The sequence below is a fragment of the Aristolochia californica genome, unplaced genomic scaffold (genome assembly GCF_029961685.1).
Source record: "Aristolochia californica isolate CCGP_79_NKW_82.1479 unplaced genomic scaffold, dmAriCali1.0.hap1 SCAF_1, whole genome shotgun sequence".
In the NCBI taxonomy this organism is placed as follows: Eukaryota; Viridiplantae; Streptophyta; class Magnoliopsida; order Piperales; family Aristolochiaceae; genus Aristolochia; species Aristolochia californica.
In genome coordinates this window covers 3,476,042-3,491,525 of record NW_027181770.1, presented here as the reverse complement: position 1 = coordinate 3,491,525, position 15,484 = coordinate 3,476,042, and the positions used below count along the sequence as shown (strand labels likewise).

The window sequence follows — 15,484 nt, the reverse complement described above, 5'->3', positions numbered from 1 at the left end:
TCAGACATATTGCTCTCTTCATTAAATTACAAACTTAACCTTCATCTTTCCAACGGCTATATCATTTCTAAGTAGACAGGGCCCACCGCATGGTCCACCAAACCATCAATAATGCAGCCGACGATCAAAATCAGAATATGAGGTGAATCATTTTGTTTCCTATATCATCCTCGCAATAAAATCGAAAAGATAGTGTCTGATCAAGTTTACGTGTAAGACTCAATTACTGATGCATGCGAGGCTAATTCTGTAACTTCGCCCACACGAGTTTTGTCGGTTTGCGCTTTTACGTGAAATAACGGACTTATAAAGTGGACGGAACGATGGTGAAACCATAGTAAAGAGGCCTGGCAAGTGGCCCACTCCAAAGCCGGCACGTATGGCATACATGATTAGGCAATTTTACAGGTTTGTTTTACTTTTGGATAATATATTTTAAATAATAATAAATTATAATTTCAAAAATATCTAACCACACTCAGTTAGCTACTCTAAATGAGTTTAAAGGATATTAGGAAAAACAAATTATAAAAATCATCGCCAATCTATTAAAGATGCCAATTTTACATGAAACACCCTTAAGGGGGGGTTAGTGCATGTGACTCAGGATATGATCTTTATGTGTATTACGCAGTTCATGTCCTGATGTCGTTAGGGAGCGCCGAAATTCATATCATGTACATGAACATATATGACTCAAGAGTTCATGTCCCAAGAGTAAACGGCAGAAAGTGTTTTACGGCTGATTTTGAGAATCATTTATATGACTCACGCGCGGGGCTCTCTCTAGCTCAGACCATCTCGCACAATTCTCCTCATTTCGTTCCCGCACCTCTCTCTCGTTCCCACAACCCCTCTATCGTCTCCCTGAACCCCGAGCTCTCTGCTCCCTCTCTCGTCTCTGTCGTCCCTCTCTGGTCTCCCTCTCTACTGCCTTCATCTCTCGCTGCGAACGTCCTTCCGATGTCCTTCTCCTTCTCAAACTCGCTCTCCCTTTGAACCTCCCACTCGCTCTCCCTTTGAACCTCCCACTCACTTCTCCCTCTCTCTTATCTCTATGTCTCTTCTCCCTTTCGGCATCTCATTCCCTTCTCCCTCACGTTATTATTTTTTTCCCCAAAAGACCTTCCAATTTATTGCGATTTCCCCTGTTTTAGTTTCAATTTTCTTCGATTTTGACATTTGAGCTTTGATTTCAGCCATCGGCTTCGGTTTAACAGCCATCCTCCCTCTCCTCTCCCTCTCGACCTCCGTCGCAGAGCATGGGAGGTCAAGCATTTGTTGCTGAGCTTCTCGGCCTCCCTCTCTTCTCCCTCTTTGTGGACCGTCAGAGCGCCGTCTCTATCGGCGTTGCCCGTCGCCGTTGCCCACTGGCTCACCCCTGAGGAAGACGACGATAGTTTTTCGCCCTTGAGGAAGACGACGATCGTCATCAAAATCATTTATTTATAAAATAACTATTTTTATTTATTTAATACATTTATTTTATAATTACTATATTAAAATAGTGATTTAATAGTCATAATTAAAATATTTTAAAAATAAATATTTGATAAATTATTTTGGCATAATTATCCAATGCTATAGTTAATTAAACCAATGGTTTTAAATTTTGTGATAATATATTATTAATTAATAATACATAAAATATATTATGTACAAATATATAGTGTGTTAAATTTATGATTAGATCAATTTTTTCTCTTAAATTATTCATTTTAGGTTAAAGAATATCATATGTTACTAATAAATTAATAACTCAACGTATTACTTTCATTTTTTTATTTATAACTTTATGTATTTATTATTTGTAATTAATCATATGCGTATTTCATTGGCTCATGTAATTACCATATTAATGTATAATAAAATATCTAATTCAATTAATAAATATATTAATAAATTTAATTATACATTAAATAATTTATTCGTGTAGTAATGATGGTTGTTGTACCTAATTTGGGGTTTAAAGATTACATTGTAATTAAGTGTACGGTAAAAGTTTAGAGATTCTCTTATTTTTTATGTTTTTCTCATGTTGGGGCACTAACACTGGAAACTGTTTTCCAGTGCACATGAAGTCGTCAAGACTAACACCAAGCGCGAAGATGATCTTTATGTACATGACTGACACGATCTTCATGTTGGACATGAACTTGATCTTTATGTATCCATTTGGGAGACTAACCCCCCAAAGGTATAAGGGAAAAACTACACTGGTTTTGAACTTTTGACCTCCTGGTTCATTAGTTAAACCACAAAAACCAATTGGGTTAGCTGGTTTTGACCTCCCTTGAGTTTTTGTATACGTTGAATCGGATCGGACAGTGAAACGGTCCGATCCAAGTTTTATAATGCTGAATATGATAGTTATAATAATAATTATTTAGTTAATTAACTAAATCTGGTGTCAATTATTTTATAAATTTAATTAATTAATATTATTTAAAACATATCTCAGAATTCTTATAGTCGAGCTTATCGGCCGATACGTATCTATCCGACATATCGGTTGGTATTAGTTGTCTTCGTGAAGGGTTCACTGATGTTGGAATCGCTTTTTACTTGTCCCGGTATAAAACGGCTACGTTGCATTTCCCTCCGAGAAAAGAAGTATCAGAGCTTACTTGCGCAACGGGTTCTGAGGCCCAGCGAGCTCCCGTAAAGCTCGTCAACCAAGTTACCAACGCTCTCCCACAGAACCGCCAATATTTCAATCAGATAAGGTTCCTCTCTCGCCTCTTCCTCTCGTGTGGCTATTAGCTTCGTACCAGACACACATCAGGGAGGGGAGTGAAGAGAGAGACAGGGCAAGGTGGAGATTGAGACGAGGGACATTTCGGCTTTCCAGTGTATCTACTGACTTTCAGAGGAAAGTGCAGCCCTAATTCTCCATTTCTCTCTCTTTCTTTATCCAATTTTTTTTGCTATGTCTGCTCCTCAAACTTCTCTCCTTTGCAAACCCTCGCATCCTCTTCTAATCTCCTGGAAACGCGGTGTTCTCTTCCACAACATTTCGGGTGGTCATAATTCGTGTCCTTCTGTATCTGTTTCTTGTAAATCTCGCTACCTCCGATTAAACTCGCGTGTTATCCGGGCATTACATCCGGAAGGGCTTAATTCAACTGGCGAACCGAATTTCTCCTACAGTGATTCTGTGCCCGAGGCTGACAAGATAGAAAATGGTAGTCTTTCCGAAGAAATTAATCGCAACAGCTCAATCAAGGAACAAACGACCGTCTTGGAGGCTCAGGCAGTTGGTAACAACGGGGATGATTCTAGAAGTGTAACGGATGGACCAAAGACGGATAGCAGACTTCCGGTGGTTGTGTTTTTAATGGGAGTTTTGGCGTCGATGAGGAAAAGCTTTGAAAAGCTCGCATCGTCGGAGTGGTTTAGTAGGTGGCCGTTTTGGCGCCAAGAGAAGAGACTGGAGAAGCTTCTTGCTGAAGCCGACGCAAGTCCCAAGGACGCTGCTAAGGAAAGTGCTCTCTTGGTGGAGCTCAACAAGCACAGGTTCGTTTCTCTTTTCTTACGTCTTATCCAGTGAGGGAAAAAGTTAATGTTTCCTTTTCTTCTACGTGGTCGCCTGGACCGTTCCAAGTAGTTCATTTGATAATTCGTTCTCTTTGTTCATTTATTACTTGATATGCATTTAATGTTTGTCGCCCTTTTATGGAGGATTTCATTTCAGTTTCTTCGAATGTTTCGCAGTCCTGAATCTGTAATAAAACGTTTCGAACAAAGAGATCATGCAGTAGATAGTAGAGGAGTTGCGGAGTATCTTCGAGCTCTGGTCGTTACTAATGGTTTGGCAGAATATCTTCCGGATGAGCGATCAGGAAAACTTTCTAGTCTTCCTATATTGGTAATGAATGTGTTAACTTTGTTGTTAGATACTGTTCCAGTTGTCCGGTTTGTTTGCAGTTTTACCAATCTGGATCACTTCGTAAAAGAGAATCGTTTGAATGTAATTTCCTACCATTCTCTCTCTCTCTCTCCCCCTAATGTGCCATAATTAGACACCAGTGTTGGACAATTTCTGGTCGCTGAAGGGGGTGAACATAGTAACCGATGTATGGTCTCTTTTCCGCATGGATTAAGTGTGACATGAAGCTTTTGTTGGCTGTACTCAGTTGTGAATGTTTGTACCTTCGTGGAGGATTTGGCTGTGATACATTAGTTGTCTATTTAACTTACTCTCTTTTCCTGTAGCTACAAGAGTTAAAGCAGCGTGCATCTGGGAACATGGATGAGGCTTTCTTGAGTCCAGGAATATCTGAGAAGCAACCATTGCATGTTGTGATGGTATATTCTGCAATCCTGTATTTATGCTTTGATGTCTTGAATTTTATGGAACTAAATGTCCAATGTGCAGATATTTTCCGCATTCGATTGAAATTAGTTTTTTCTGGTCATCAAATACCGATTGCAAAGTCTATAGCCATCCGCTAGATGCATTCAAAATATAATGGTCTAAATATTTTTTGTTTGAGCTGATCATGGATTGGATATACTTGGCCTCTTGATGTAGCTTCAGAGCATTTAAAATCTGTTGTCAGAACCTACCAAGAGACAATTCCTATCTATCTTTAATGGCTTAAAATACTATCTTTTATTTACATGGCCTAAATGTTTGGACCAAATTTTTCCTGTAGTAGAAATCTGAAGAAAGATCTTAATATTTTTTCCTCTTTATTTATTTGCTCTCTTTTGGTCTTCTGCACAATTCAATTATATGTTTTTGTGTTTCTGGTCTGTGGAGTAGGTTGACCCTAAGGCATCTAATCGATCAACACGTTTTGCTCAAGAACTCATTTCAACTATCTTGTTCACAGTTGCTGTGGGATTGCTATGGTAAGAATATCTGTTGCTGATAGATAGTTTACCTAGTTATAGATTTCTTTTTCTTTTTTTTTTTTAGGGAATTATGTCTTGTAGACTAACAGGTTCCCCCTTCCCAAGTCGTTTAAGTACAGAAAGCATATCTATTTGAAGGAGGCCATCGAAATAACCAGATTTACTAGTTCTTAACCAAAGTATAGTTGACCTAATATCTTGAGTTGCCTTTTCAATAGGGTTATGGGTGCAGCTGCATTTCAAAAATACGTTGGCAGCTTAGGAGGAATAGGTGCTTCTGGGATTGGCTCAAGTTCGTCCTATGCCCCAAAGGAGCTAAACCAGGAAATCATGCCAGAAAAAGTAAGCTAATCAATTTTTTTCTTATTGAACTGTTTTGGTGAAATTGTTATTTCTGCGTTTTGGTTGGTCTTCATTTAGTGAGTTGAGAATCAAACACATTTGTTTTATCTTTATTTGAAACATTATCTTTTGAGACTATGTTGCAAAATTATAAATCACATAAATCTGTGTTTTGCACTTATTGTACTTTGAACATTATAATTACTTTTATATCATTAGATGACTAGGGTAGTCATATAGAATAAAAAGATTTCTACTAGTAAATTGTATTAGGTGGCACAATATTTCATGTTTAGAGTTATTCTCCATCAAATCTTTGTTAGGTTATTTTACTTGTAGTCTTTGAAAGATGACCCACAACATCAAAACATATTATCTTTACTTTTTGTCTACTAAGCTTGAACAGGTTGGATCATAGTATTCAATGGTTTTTGTTTAGTATTTGTTGGCTTGGTGAGTTTGGCCTCTGCTTAATGATTACAAACAGTTCCAAAATCCTTGGATTGCCGTGGTTCGAGTTCTAGGTTGCCCATTGAAGAAGAGGGCTTACTTTTGGGGACTAATATAAAGTGTTCAACAAAAACTAGGCCTGCTTATTTTTATCCATATTCCAGATGCCTAAGCATATTGAACAGCTGCAGATATCAGTCCTTGCTTCATGTTGTGTTATTAGGCTTGTTTTTTTTTCCAGTTGATTTATGTAATCTGACTTACTTGTTTCAAAACTGTGTAAAATTGGGGCCATGACAAAATCTTGGGACTTGAGGATTTGTGAAATAGGCTTGCTGAACTTCTAGTATTGGTTGTTTTTGTTAGTTTTCTGCAGGCATTCCTTCTTTTACTTTTTTTCTTTGCGTGTGTTACTTTTTAATAGTTGCTTAGAAATGAAAATAATTGTAAATATGAGAACATGTATAGGCAATTTAGTTACATCTTGACTAATGTCAGGAGTAGATCATTTTACTTTTTCCCATACCTTTTGCATGCTTGTGAACAGCTTGGATGTCTGTTGTATTTTTTGCAGAATGTAAAAACTTTTAAGGATGTTAAAGGCTGTGATGATGCAAAGCAAGAGCTTGAGGAAGTAGTTGAGTATCTTAAATACCCGTCAAAATTTACTCGCCTAGGAGGAAAGCTGCCCAAGGTATGACAGCTAGTTAAGTATTCCTTATGGTTGCATATTCATGACATTATTAGGGGCATACAAACTTGGTTGGGTTATATAGCATCTTCCTATTCTCATCATATTTGTTAAGACCCCCGGCCCGCTTTGTCAGCCTGCTTCATTATTTTGGTCTTGTCAGACATCTGGAGTTTGTTTGGCATTTTTTAATTCCTTATTCTATGTCTCGTAATTCTTCAGTTATTATGAATGCTCATTATTCAGTTATATACTTTTAAAACTTTATAGTTATCTATTTAGGGAATTCTTTTAACGGGAGCTCCTGGAACAGGAAAGACTCTGCTTGCCAAGGTGAGAAGTCATTAAATTCTGCATATTCTTCAGAAGTGGTTATTGGATTTTCTTTTGGATTTATTGCATAATATGATCTGTCAAACTATCACCAAATCTTTGAGATAAATTCAGATTAGTCTAGCAGGATTGAAGGTGTAAATTGGATATAGTATTGGTATTAAGCTTTTGGGATTGCTTGGTTTTTTAGGCTGTTCTGAAAAAAAACATTAGGCATGTTTTTCATCACTCAGCCACAAGGATAAGAAGTTTGGCACAAATCATCCTTGATTCGATCTTTGGGCCTGGTGTAGGCAGGGGTGCGAGTACCCTGTCACATGTACAGGGAAAGCAGAAAGATCACTAGTAGCAAGAGACCAGTTTCCAAACAGCCAAGGTCTCACGTAGTGCTTCGTCAAATAACTATTAGACCACTATTTTTTATTTTTTATTTTATTTTTCAATGGACCACTATTTTCGTTTTTATTTTAATTTTAAGATAAAAAGCCATTTCAATTGGGCAAGTAATATTCAGAGTGGTTTACTCATGGTTGTGTAGCTGGAATCACCTAGAATAAGTTGTCATCATCATCCTAGCCATATCTCAAGTATGTCGAGTTTGGCCACATGGAAGCACCATGCAACAATTTTCTGCTTCATTTGCTACTTCTATGCTAGTCCCCTCTTCTTTCAATCATTTCTCACCAGTTCCATCTACGTCAGTTACAACCTTCTTCTACGACTTCCTAGACTTTCAACCTTGTGTATGATAAATTTCCAAATAAAAGTTTGAACCCACAATAATAGATTGATTATTTATATTTGTTGAATGTCATTTGTAAAAGGGAAAAAAAACACATACATTGTGGTTTCGACCTTTTTGTGGATTGGGCCTTTGGCTCAATGGCCACATGTGGGTGTTTCTAGATTGAGGTCGTCGGTAAAGTCTCACTAGGATATGGGGTTAAACTTTAAAAAAACAAAAAAAGAACTTGAAAAAAGTAAGAAGAAAGAAGATTGAAGAGAGAGAATGAGATGGAGAGAAAGTGGAGAAGAGCAAATTGTGAAAAGAAACTGAGATGGGGACCTAGACGTCTTCCAACTTCTATTTATAGCTTACGCTTGAGTATAATTTACAACATTGCCCCTACTTTAATTGAAAACCCTAATTCTCTATATTTCCTATTCTACTTGTTCTTTTTGCATGAAATTTAGTCCATAGACATAGTTTGACATGTAGAATAAGATTACATCAAGAAATATAAATAAAAATAGGGTAAATTGACCAAAATATCCCTATGCTTTTTTTTCAACACTCCCCCTCAAGCTGGAGAGAATTTGTCCAACAATCCCATCTTGTTGCAAAAGTTTATGAATTCACGTTTTCCCAGTGCTTTAGTTAGGATATCGCTGAGTTGATTACCAGACCGAACATATGGAGTAGTTATTTCCTCACTACTGCATCTCGGATGAGTGAATACTCCTCTATATGTTTTGTTCTTTTATGAAAGTCTGAATTGTTTGCAATGAAGATTGCCACCTGGTTATCACAGTACCTAATCATAGGATCCTTTTGATCAATGCCAAATTCTTGGACAATAGATTTTATCCATATTAGCTCACTAACAGTGTGGGCCATTGCTCTATATTCAGCTTCTGCACTGGACCGAGCAACAACATTCTACTTTTTACTTTTCTAACTGACTAGATTTCCTCCTAGAAATACACAGTATCCAGTGGTTGATTTTCTATCAAGTTTGAATCCTACATAGTTAGCATTAGAGAAAGCCTCAATCCTCAAGTGATTATTAGGTTTGAAAAGAAAACTTTTTCCTGGTGCTCCCTTTAGATATCTTAAGATTCTTTATGCAGCTTCTAGGTGAATCTTACTTGGATGCTTTATGAATTGGCTCACTACACGCATTGAAAATGAAACATCTAGTCTCGTAACTGTAGCATAGATGAATTTGCCTACTAGCCTTTGATACATTGTTTTATCTTTTAGTTCTGGACTTTGATCATCATGAAGATCAAGTCCTACCTCCTTAGGTGTATCCGCAGATTTAGCCCCTAGAAGACCATTTTCATGAAGCACATCAATAACATATTTCCTCTGATCAATGGTGTTCCTTCCTTGCTTCTCGCTACCTCAATACCTAGAAAATATTTCAATTGACCCAGATCCTTAGTCTGAAAGTGATTCGCCAAATGGGATTTAACTGTTTCAATACCTGATTTGTCACTCCTAGATAAGATGATATCATCCACATATACCAGTAAGATAATAATTCCAGACGGTCGTTTCAGAATAAAGAATGAGCGATGACAATGGCTTCTACGAAATCCCATGGATATAACCACTTGACTAAAATTTTCATACCAAACTGCAGACTTTGTTTTAAGTGATAAAGAACATTCTTGAGTCGACATACCTTATGTGTCTCTCCCTAAGTAACATACCTTGGAGGTTGCTCCATATAAACTTCTTCCTCAAGGTCACCATATAAAAAGACATTTTTAATATCCAACTGGAATGGAGACCAACTTTGATGGACTGCAACATAAATAAGTATACGAATAGAGAACAAGCGAGTAATTGGAGAAAAAGTTTCAAAAACATCCACCCCAAATGTTTGTGTATACCCTTTGGCAACAATACGAACCTTATCCTGTTCAACCAATCCATCCGAGTTATATTTAATAGTATAGACCCATCATCATCCAACTACAACAACACCTGGAGGTAAGCCACATAACTTCCAAGTCCCTCTATCAACTAATGCTTCCATCTCAACTTCCATGGCATTCTTCCAAAGAGGTTGCAACAAGGCCTCCTGCACTGAAGAAGAAATAGTGCAAGTGGAGATGGACAAAGCAAACTTATGATAGTTATCAAACAAGGAATCAAAGGGGACAAAATGCCATTGTGCTTGTTTTTCAACAGAACTCTTGGAGTTTGCAATCTCCACTCCATTTGGGCAAATAAATTGTTATAAACTAAAATTATTATGTGTTTTTTTTCTAGAACTTTTTTACTTTTATTTATCTACCCAGTTAAAGTAGTAATATCTCCATGTCAACCTACGTCTTTTGTTTAGTGAATACTCCAAAAGCTTATGAAATATTCAAAATTATTAGCAGAAAGTTGACTTGGTTTGCAAATTTAAGTTATTAATTTGGTTTTGGCACGATGTTTTGATTAGAGGGATTGATTGGGAAGTGTTAAAGAGAATAACAGAGAACACACTGTTATCGTTGGAAGAGAGATCAAATTTTATAGCAATATTTAAGTTCTAAGTTTTCATTCTTCTGCTTGATGAAATTAAGTCAAGGCAATGGTTTTAATAACTTGAATTTTACTTAGACTCAAAACTCTTGAATTTGCCAATGGTCGTTTAGCTTTGAGTTCTATTTTGGATTGGCCTTTTCTCTTTCCTACTGTGTGTTCTTACCTCTTTGAAGTATAAACCATTCTTATCCTGGAAGCTGTGAAACTGGCTTGCCACAGGCTATTGCCGGAGAAGCTGGGGTCCCTTTCTTCTATCGAGCAGGATCCGAGTTTGAAGAAATGTAGGTTTTACTGTTTCTAGTCCTTCATGAACTTCTAAACCTAAACTGCTATTCAAGTAATTTTAGAGCATTAAATTTGAAGTGTATATACCTTTACTAGAACAGTAGATTTTACCAAATTTTATGTATTTGCTACTTATGGTTGTTATCTTTCATTTTTCAATGTGGCAGGTTTGTTGGCGTTGGTGCTCGACGTGTGCGGTCCTTATTCCAGGCTGCTAAGAAGAAGGTCTATTCATCTTTTTACCTTCTTTGCTCATTCTTATTTGAAAAGTCAGGTTTATGGTGTGCAGGCTATTGTTTCTGAGTGTATGATTGCTGTTATGTTAAAAAGTGTACATTGCAATACCCTCTCACCTCTGAAATGTCAAGTTTGCTTTATCTATTTTGACATTTATGTCTTTAGAGAGTCATGCACTAACCTTCTTATAAATTTTTTGGATGAGAAGATCTGATATTTCCATATTAAGGCTAGTGTTGTAGTTGTGGATGTTGTTGTTATTATTATTGTTTGAACCGTTTTTATTTTCAACTCCACCAATTTCAAGATGGTGTTTATCATGATTTTTAGGCACCTTGCATCATTTTCATTGATGAAATAGATGCTGTGGGGTCCACTCGTAAGCAGTGGGAAGGTCATACAAAGAAAACGTTGCATCAACTGCTAGTTGAAATGGATGGGTTTGAGCAGAATGAGGTACAACTGTATAAACTCACCTAGGCATTTTTTGGGAATTTTTGTTTGTCTACATGACCCATTAAACTTTATTCTTTTTATTCAGGGGATCATACTAATGGCTGCAACCAACTTGCCAGACATTCTTGATCCCGCTTTGACAAGGCCTGGGAGGTTTGATAGGCATGTAAGTTTCTATAAGTCTTTGAAGGGTAATTTGGTGAATTTGGAAATTGAATCGACATGATTATGAGGTGTTTGATTTGTCTAAGACCCACTTAATGGATTTAAATGCATCACTTTTTTTGTTTTCTCCAATTTGAGATGTCTATGTGAAGCATGTTTCTGTATATTGCATATTCCAAGTTAACAAAATTTCCTTCCAGATTGTTGTCCCAAATCCAGATGTGAGGGGAAGACAAGAGATTTTAGAGCTATATTTACAAGACAAGCCTTTGGCTGGTGATGTAGACATCAAAGCTCTTGCTCGAGGGACCCCTGGGCTCAATGGGGCAGGTCCATTTCCTACATTGTGCAATTCTTCATAATTCCTCTAAATTCTGGTCGAATCAATAATTTAAGTGATTAATATCATTGTTTATGCTTTTGATTTTCTATTACTTTTTACATAGATCTAGCAAACTTGGTGAACATTGCTGCTATTAAGGCTGCAGTAGAAGGTGCAGAAAAATTAAATGCTACACAATTGGAGTTTGCTAAAGACAGGATAATTATGGGTACAGAGCGAAAAACCATGTTTTTCTCGGAAGAATCAAAAAAGGTACCATCCCTGTCTTTTTGGGATTCTTCTATTTGAAGAATCCAAACTTCCTTGTGACACTAACGTGTAGTTAGCATTAATTTTATCTTCAGCTCACTGCATACCACGAGAGTGGCCACGCAATTGTGGCATTCAATACTGATGGTGCACATCCTATTCACAAAGCAACGATAATGCCACGTGGCTCTGCCTTGGGGATGGTTACACAGCTGCCATCAAATGATGAAACATCTGTAAGCAAAAAGCAGTTATTAGCTCGGCTTGATGTTTGTATGGGTGGCAGGGTTGCCGAAGAACTTATCTTTGGCCAGGAACACATAACAACTGGTGCAAGCAGCGATCTTCATCAGGCTACTGAGCTTGCTCAATATATGGTATTATTCATTAGAACTTTTCTCTTAATCATCTGTTTTTTGTTTTGTTTGTTGGGGGGGAGCGGTTAAGTGTCATTTTTTTTCTTCTTGTACTTCTTATCATTCTAATTATTATTGCAAAAAGTTAGGTGTTTTAAATTCATCTGTGACACCCTTGTTCTAGGTCTCTACATGTGGAATGAGTGATGCAATTGGGCCCGTTTATATTAAAGAAAGGCCAGGCTCAGATATGCAGTCACGGATTGATGCAGAAGTATGTTGTATAAATGAGTTATATTGTGTAGCCTACAGCAGATTTACCCATAGTGATGTGGTTTCATTAAATATTGCAGGTAGTGAAACTCCTACGAGAAGCTTATGATCGTGTTAAGCGATTACTGAAGAAGGTTGGAATCCCTAAGATCTTATTTAAAACTTTTGGAGTCTTATATTTATTTATTTATTAGTTTATTTTTTTAATTTCTAGTATCAAAATGGTACTGATGCCATTTGGAACTGGTTTTATGACCTTGGTTCACTTGCTGACGCCTAAGCTTATCTAAAACAGTCTTAGTTAGAAAGCAAATTGTCTGTCTCTCAGTAGTAAAATTCAAGAACACAGGTTAGGATTATGCACTAATCAATGTTTATATCAATTATGTTGCAATTAAAAAATGTAATAGGTTGCCTTTAAAAAATAATGGATTTTTGCCATTGTGCTAGATTTTGCAAAGACACTATGACAAATTACGACGTTCCCATTCTAATCTGCTAAATGTTCTCTCTGAACCATACAGATGAAGTATATACATGATTCATGCTTTTAGCTTACAAAAAAGTGAACATCTGTTAGAAGGCTTTTGGTAGCTCACTTATCACATCAAACCTCCAATTTAGGTCTCCTGGTTTCTGATATGTCATATTTTTTTCTTTTTCAGCATGAAAAAGCATTACATGCACTGGCAAACGCTTTGCTTGAATACGAGACCCTTACAGCTGATGACATCAAACGAATTCTTATTCCATATCATGAAGAAGAACAGATCATTGAACAACAACAAGAGGAGCTCCAACTGAACTAGTGGGTGTCCTCTCTCATATACGTTTGATCCTCTGGCGTTGAATGGGCAGTGTACAGTATTACACAAACTGTACAGGTATTTATTACATATTTCTTTCGCGTGTATTCATAAAAGCATATACAGTTTTTTTCATTAGAGCCTTCTTCAAAAAGAACATTTATGACAGAATATTGAACAACTAGTAGAAAATAAATGATGCTTCTAAGTACTTAAAAAATTAACAGGAGTCTTGAAGTTCCAACCTAGATATGAAACAAGGAGTTCAATTTCCTGGGAACATTGGATTTGTCACAGTTGTACTCTCTAGTTATTGTTGTCATCCGATACCATCTTTTGGTATGTGATGAATTTATTTCTTAGACGAGAATTTTCTTGAGGTTTGCTAGCAACTGAGTCAGTATGACTACAAACCTATATTGGCAGTCCAAATAGTAATTCCTGTCTCCACCGGTGCTGAGAAGGATTTTTGCTGATTTTCCAGGTCAGATGACTCATAGAGAAGATAAAAGTGAAAAATAGTCACTTGACCCAATGTTATAAAAACCAACGCACAGAGGTGATCCGGTCTGGTTCGACTGTGTTTGACCAGCGGTTGACCCAGATGATATCATCATGACATTAACAACAAAATATTTTTTTTAGAAAAAAGGGATTAGGGGAAGTTTCCTCTTCCGGCTGCTCCCCGTGCATGAGGGCTGGGACCGGGTCTTGTTGAACCCAGTTCAACCAACTTGTCCATGTTTGATATGATGAATTTATAGAACTGGGTCAAATTCTGTTCTAGCTTAAGGACTAGCTCTAGCATTAACTATGTTATGTGCCTTTAGGCCATGCATAGAAGGTAAGAGCTAAGAAAATTGCATGGATGGATGGCCAGGTTTGATAAGCTTATTCTTTATTGAGAGTCAACTTCGCCTCAATTTTCCTCACCCGTGGAGCTGCAGAAAAACGTCCTGATTGTTTCATTGCTTGGTGCACGAAGGCAGCATTTTTCCACGCCACATGTTCCAGTGTCAGCCATCTACGATTGTTTCACTACAGCTTTACCTCAGGAATTTCACAAAGATCTTCCAAATTAGAACAATTTTGTATCATTGGTGATAGCTGTAAATGAGATATCTATATTATAAAAGCCATCATTTGAATTTGTATGATCTCATTGGTGAGTTTCTTAGGCATGAATGGCCAGCTTTCTGGACCTGATAATGTTTTGGGCACTGTAGCGTTATATTATTTTTGAATCGACTGCCAGTGGCTGGTGGTGGTCGCTGTTGGTGATCAGGAAGGAATTTTCTCTGGGACGCCCAGCTGCAGTGGTCGAAATAAAAGGTGGCTCCAATTTCAGAAGCTGCTTTATGAAACTGACTGACATCGCACAGTTTTACTTAGTAGAAATCCATAGTACTAATGATATGGAAATGATAACGATATATTGTTTTTGTCAAAGAAAGATGTTGAAATGAGAAGATGAGATTTTTAAGTTGAGATTCTTATAAGAAAAACGTTATGATACGTCATGAACGTTTACTGCCGCCAATCTTGGAAGGTCAGCATCTTGGACCAATATCTTCCTGGAGCAGCTTCTGAAGTATTCTTACGGCTCCTCCCGTAGAACGGCTGTGCATTGTTTAATGGAACCAGAGGAGGAAAGGAAAACAGAAAAGAGACGGGCTGCTGTAAACAGAAGGTAAGCTTATAGCTTCCCAGGCAAGATTCATGCAAACATGGTAAGGGGGCTCGTTTTTAAGTGACACCCAAGGTGCGACTTCACCGTGGTGGGATTCTGCCTTCTCTTAAACAAAACTTAGCTTTCAACACACCCAGGCAGAAAGCTAATAGACCTCCATGAAAACCTCGGTCACAGAGTTGAGATTTGTTGAAATAGAAAAAGACTGAAAGCATTTCACTCTTATCAGTTGTAATACCTTGTTAACAATTCAAAATAACTACTAAGAGTTATCAGTGCCGTAAGTTTTGAGTTTCCTGGCAACATCATTGACCAGACATCTGATTGTAAATTTCCTCTTTCCGCAGGATAAGCCGATGAACTAGGAAGATGAGAATAATAGTGTCGCTGCAGAGAATAATAGTGTCGCTGCAGAGAATAATAGTTTCAATGGAAGATGAGAGGATCTCACTGGGTCAAAAGATGATTGAACTCACGCGGATGATAACTTGGGACTTTCTTCAGATTAAAAGTGCAGCATAAACCAGCATTCGTTACTGCCAAAAATTAAGACTCTGTATCTCACTTGAGCCGGAAATTGTCTTCATATATCTTTTCCTGTTGTACAAAACGTCTCATTTATCAAACTAACAGATTCTTTGGGTCCTTTTTTTCCCAGGGTAATGCACTTTACTACAAAA

The 15,484-nt window shown here is 37.3% G+C and overlaps 1 protein-coding gene across 2 annotated transcripts; it reads left to right on the top strand.

The window, feature by feature from the left end:
* Positions 1–2,681: 2,681 nt before the first annotated feature.
* On the top strand, positions 2,682–15,211 carry LOC137942638 (ATP-dependent zinc metalloprotease FTSH 11, chloroplastic/mitochondrial-like). Of its 2 annotated transcripts, none has more exons than XM_068788373.1 (18): positions 2,682–3,516; positions 3,715–3,868; positions 4,216–4,308; positions 4,769–4,857; positions 5,079–5,202; positions 6,227–6,346; positions 6,626–6,676; positions 10,164–10,225; positions 10,397–10,454; positions 10,797–10,922; positions 11,008–11,088; positions 11,288–11,417; positions 11,534–11,682; positions 11,775–12,056; positions 12,220–12,309; positions 12,389–12,442; positions 12,974–13,192; positions 15,152–15,211. In XM_068788373.1, exons 1-17 carry the CDS (start codon positions 2,930–2,932, stop codon positions 13,115–13,117), a joined length of 2,394 nt encoding a protein of 797 aa, XP_068644474.1. In that variant the 5' UTR covers positions 2,682–2,929; the 3' UTR covers positions 13,118–13,192; positions 15,152–15,211. The 2 variants fall into 2 exon arrangements, with proteins under 2 accessions (XP_068644474.1, XP_068644466.1); XM_068788365.1 differs by lacking the exon at positions 15,152–15,211 and adding an exon at positions 13,995–14,575.
* The last annotated feature ends 273 nt before the right edge of the window (positions 15,212–15,484 follow it).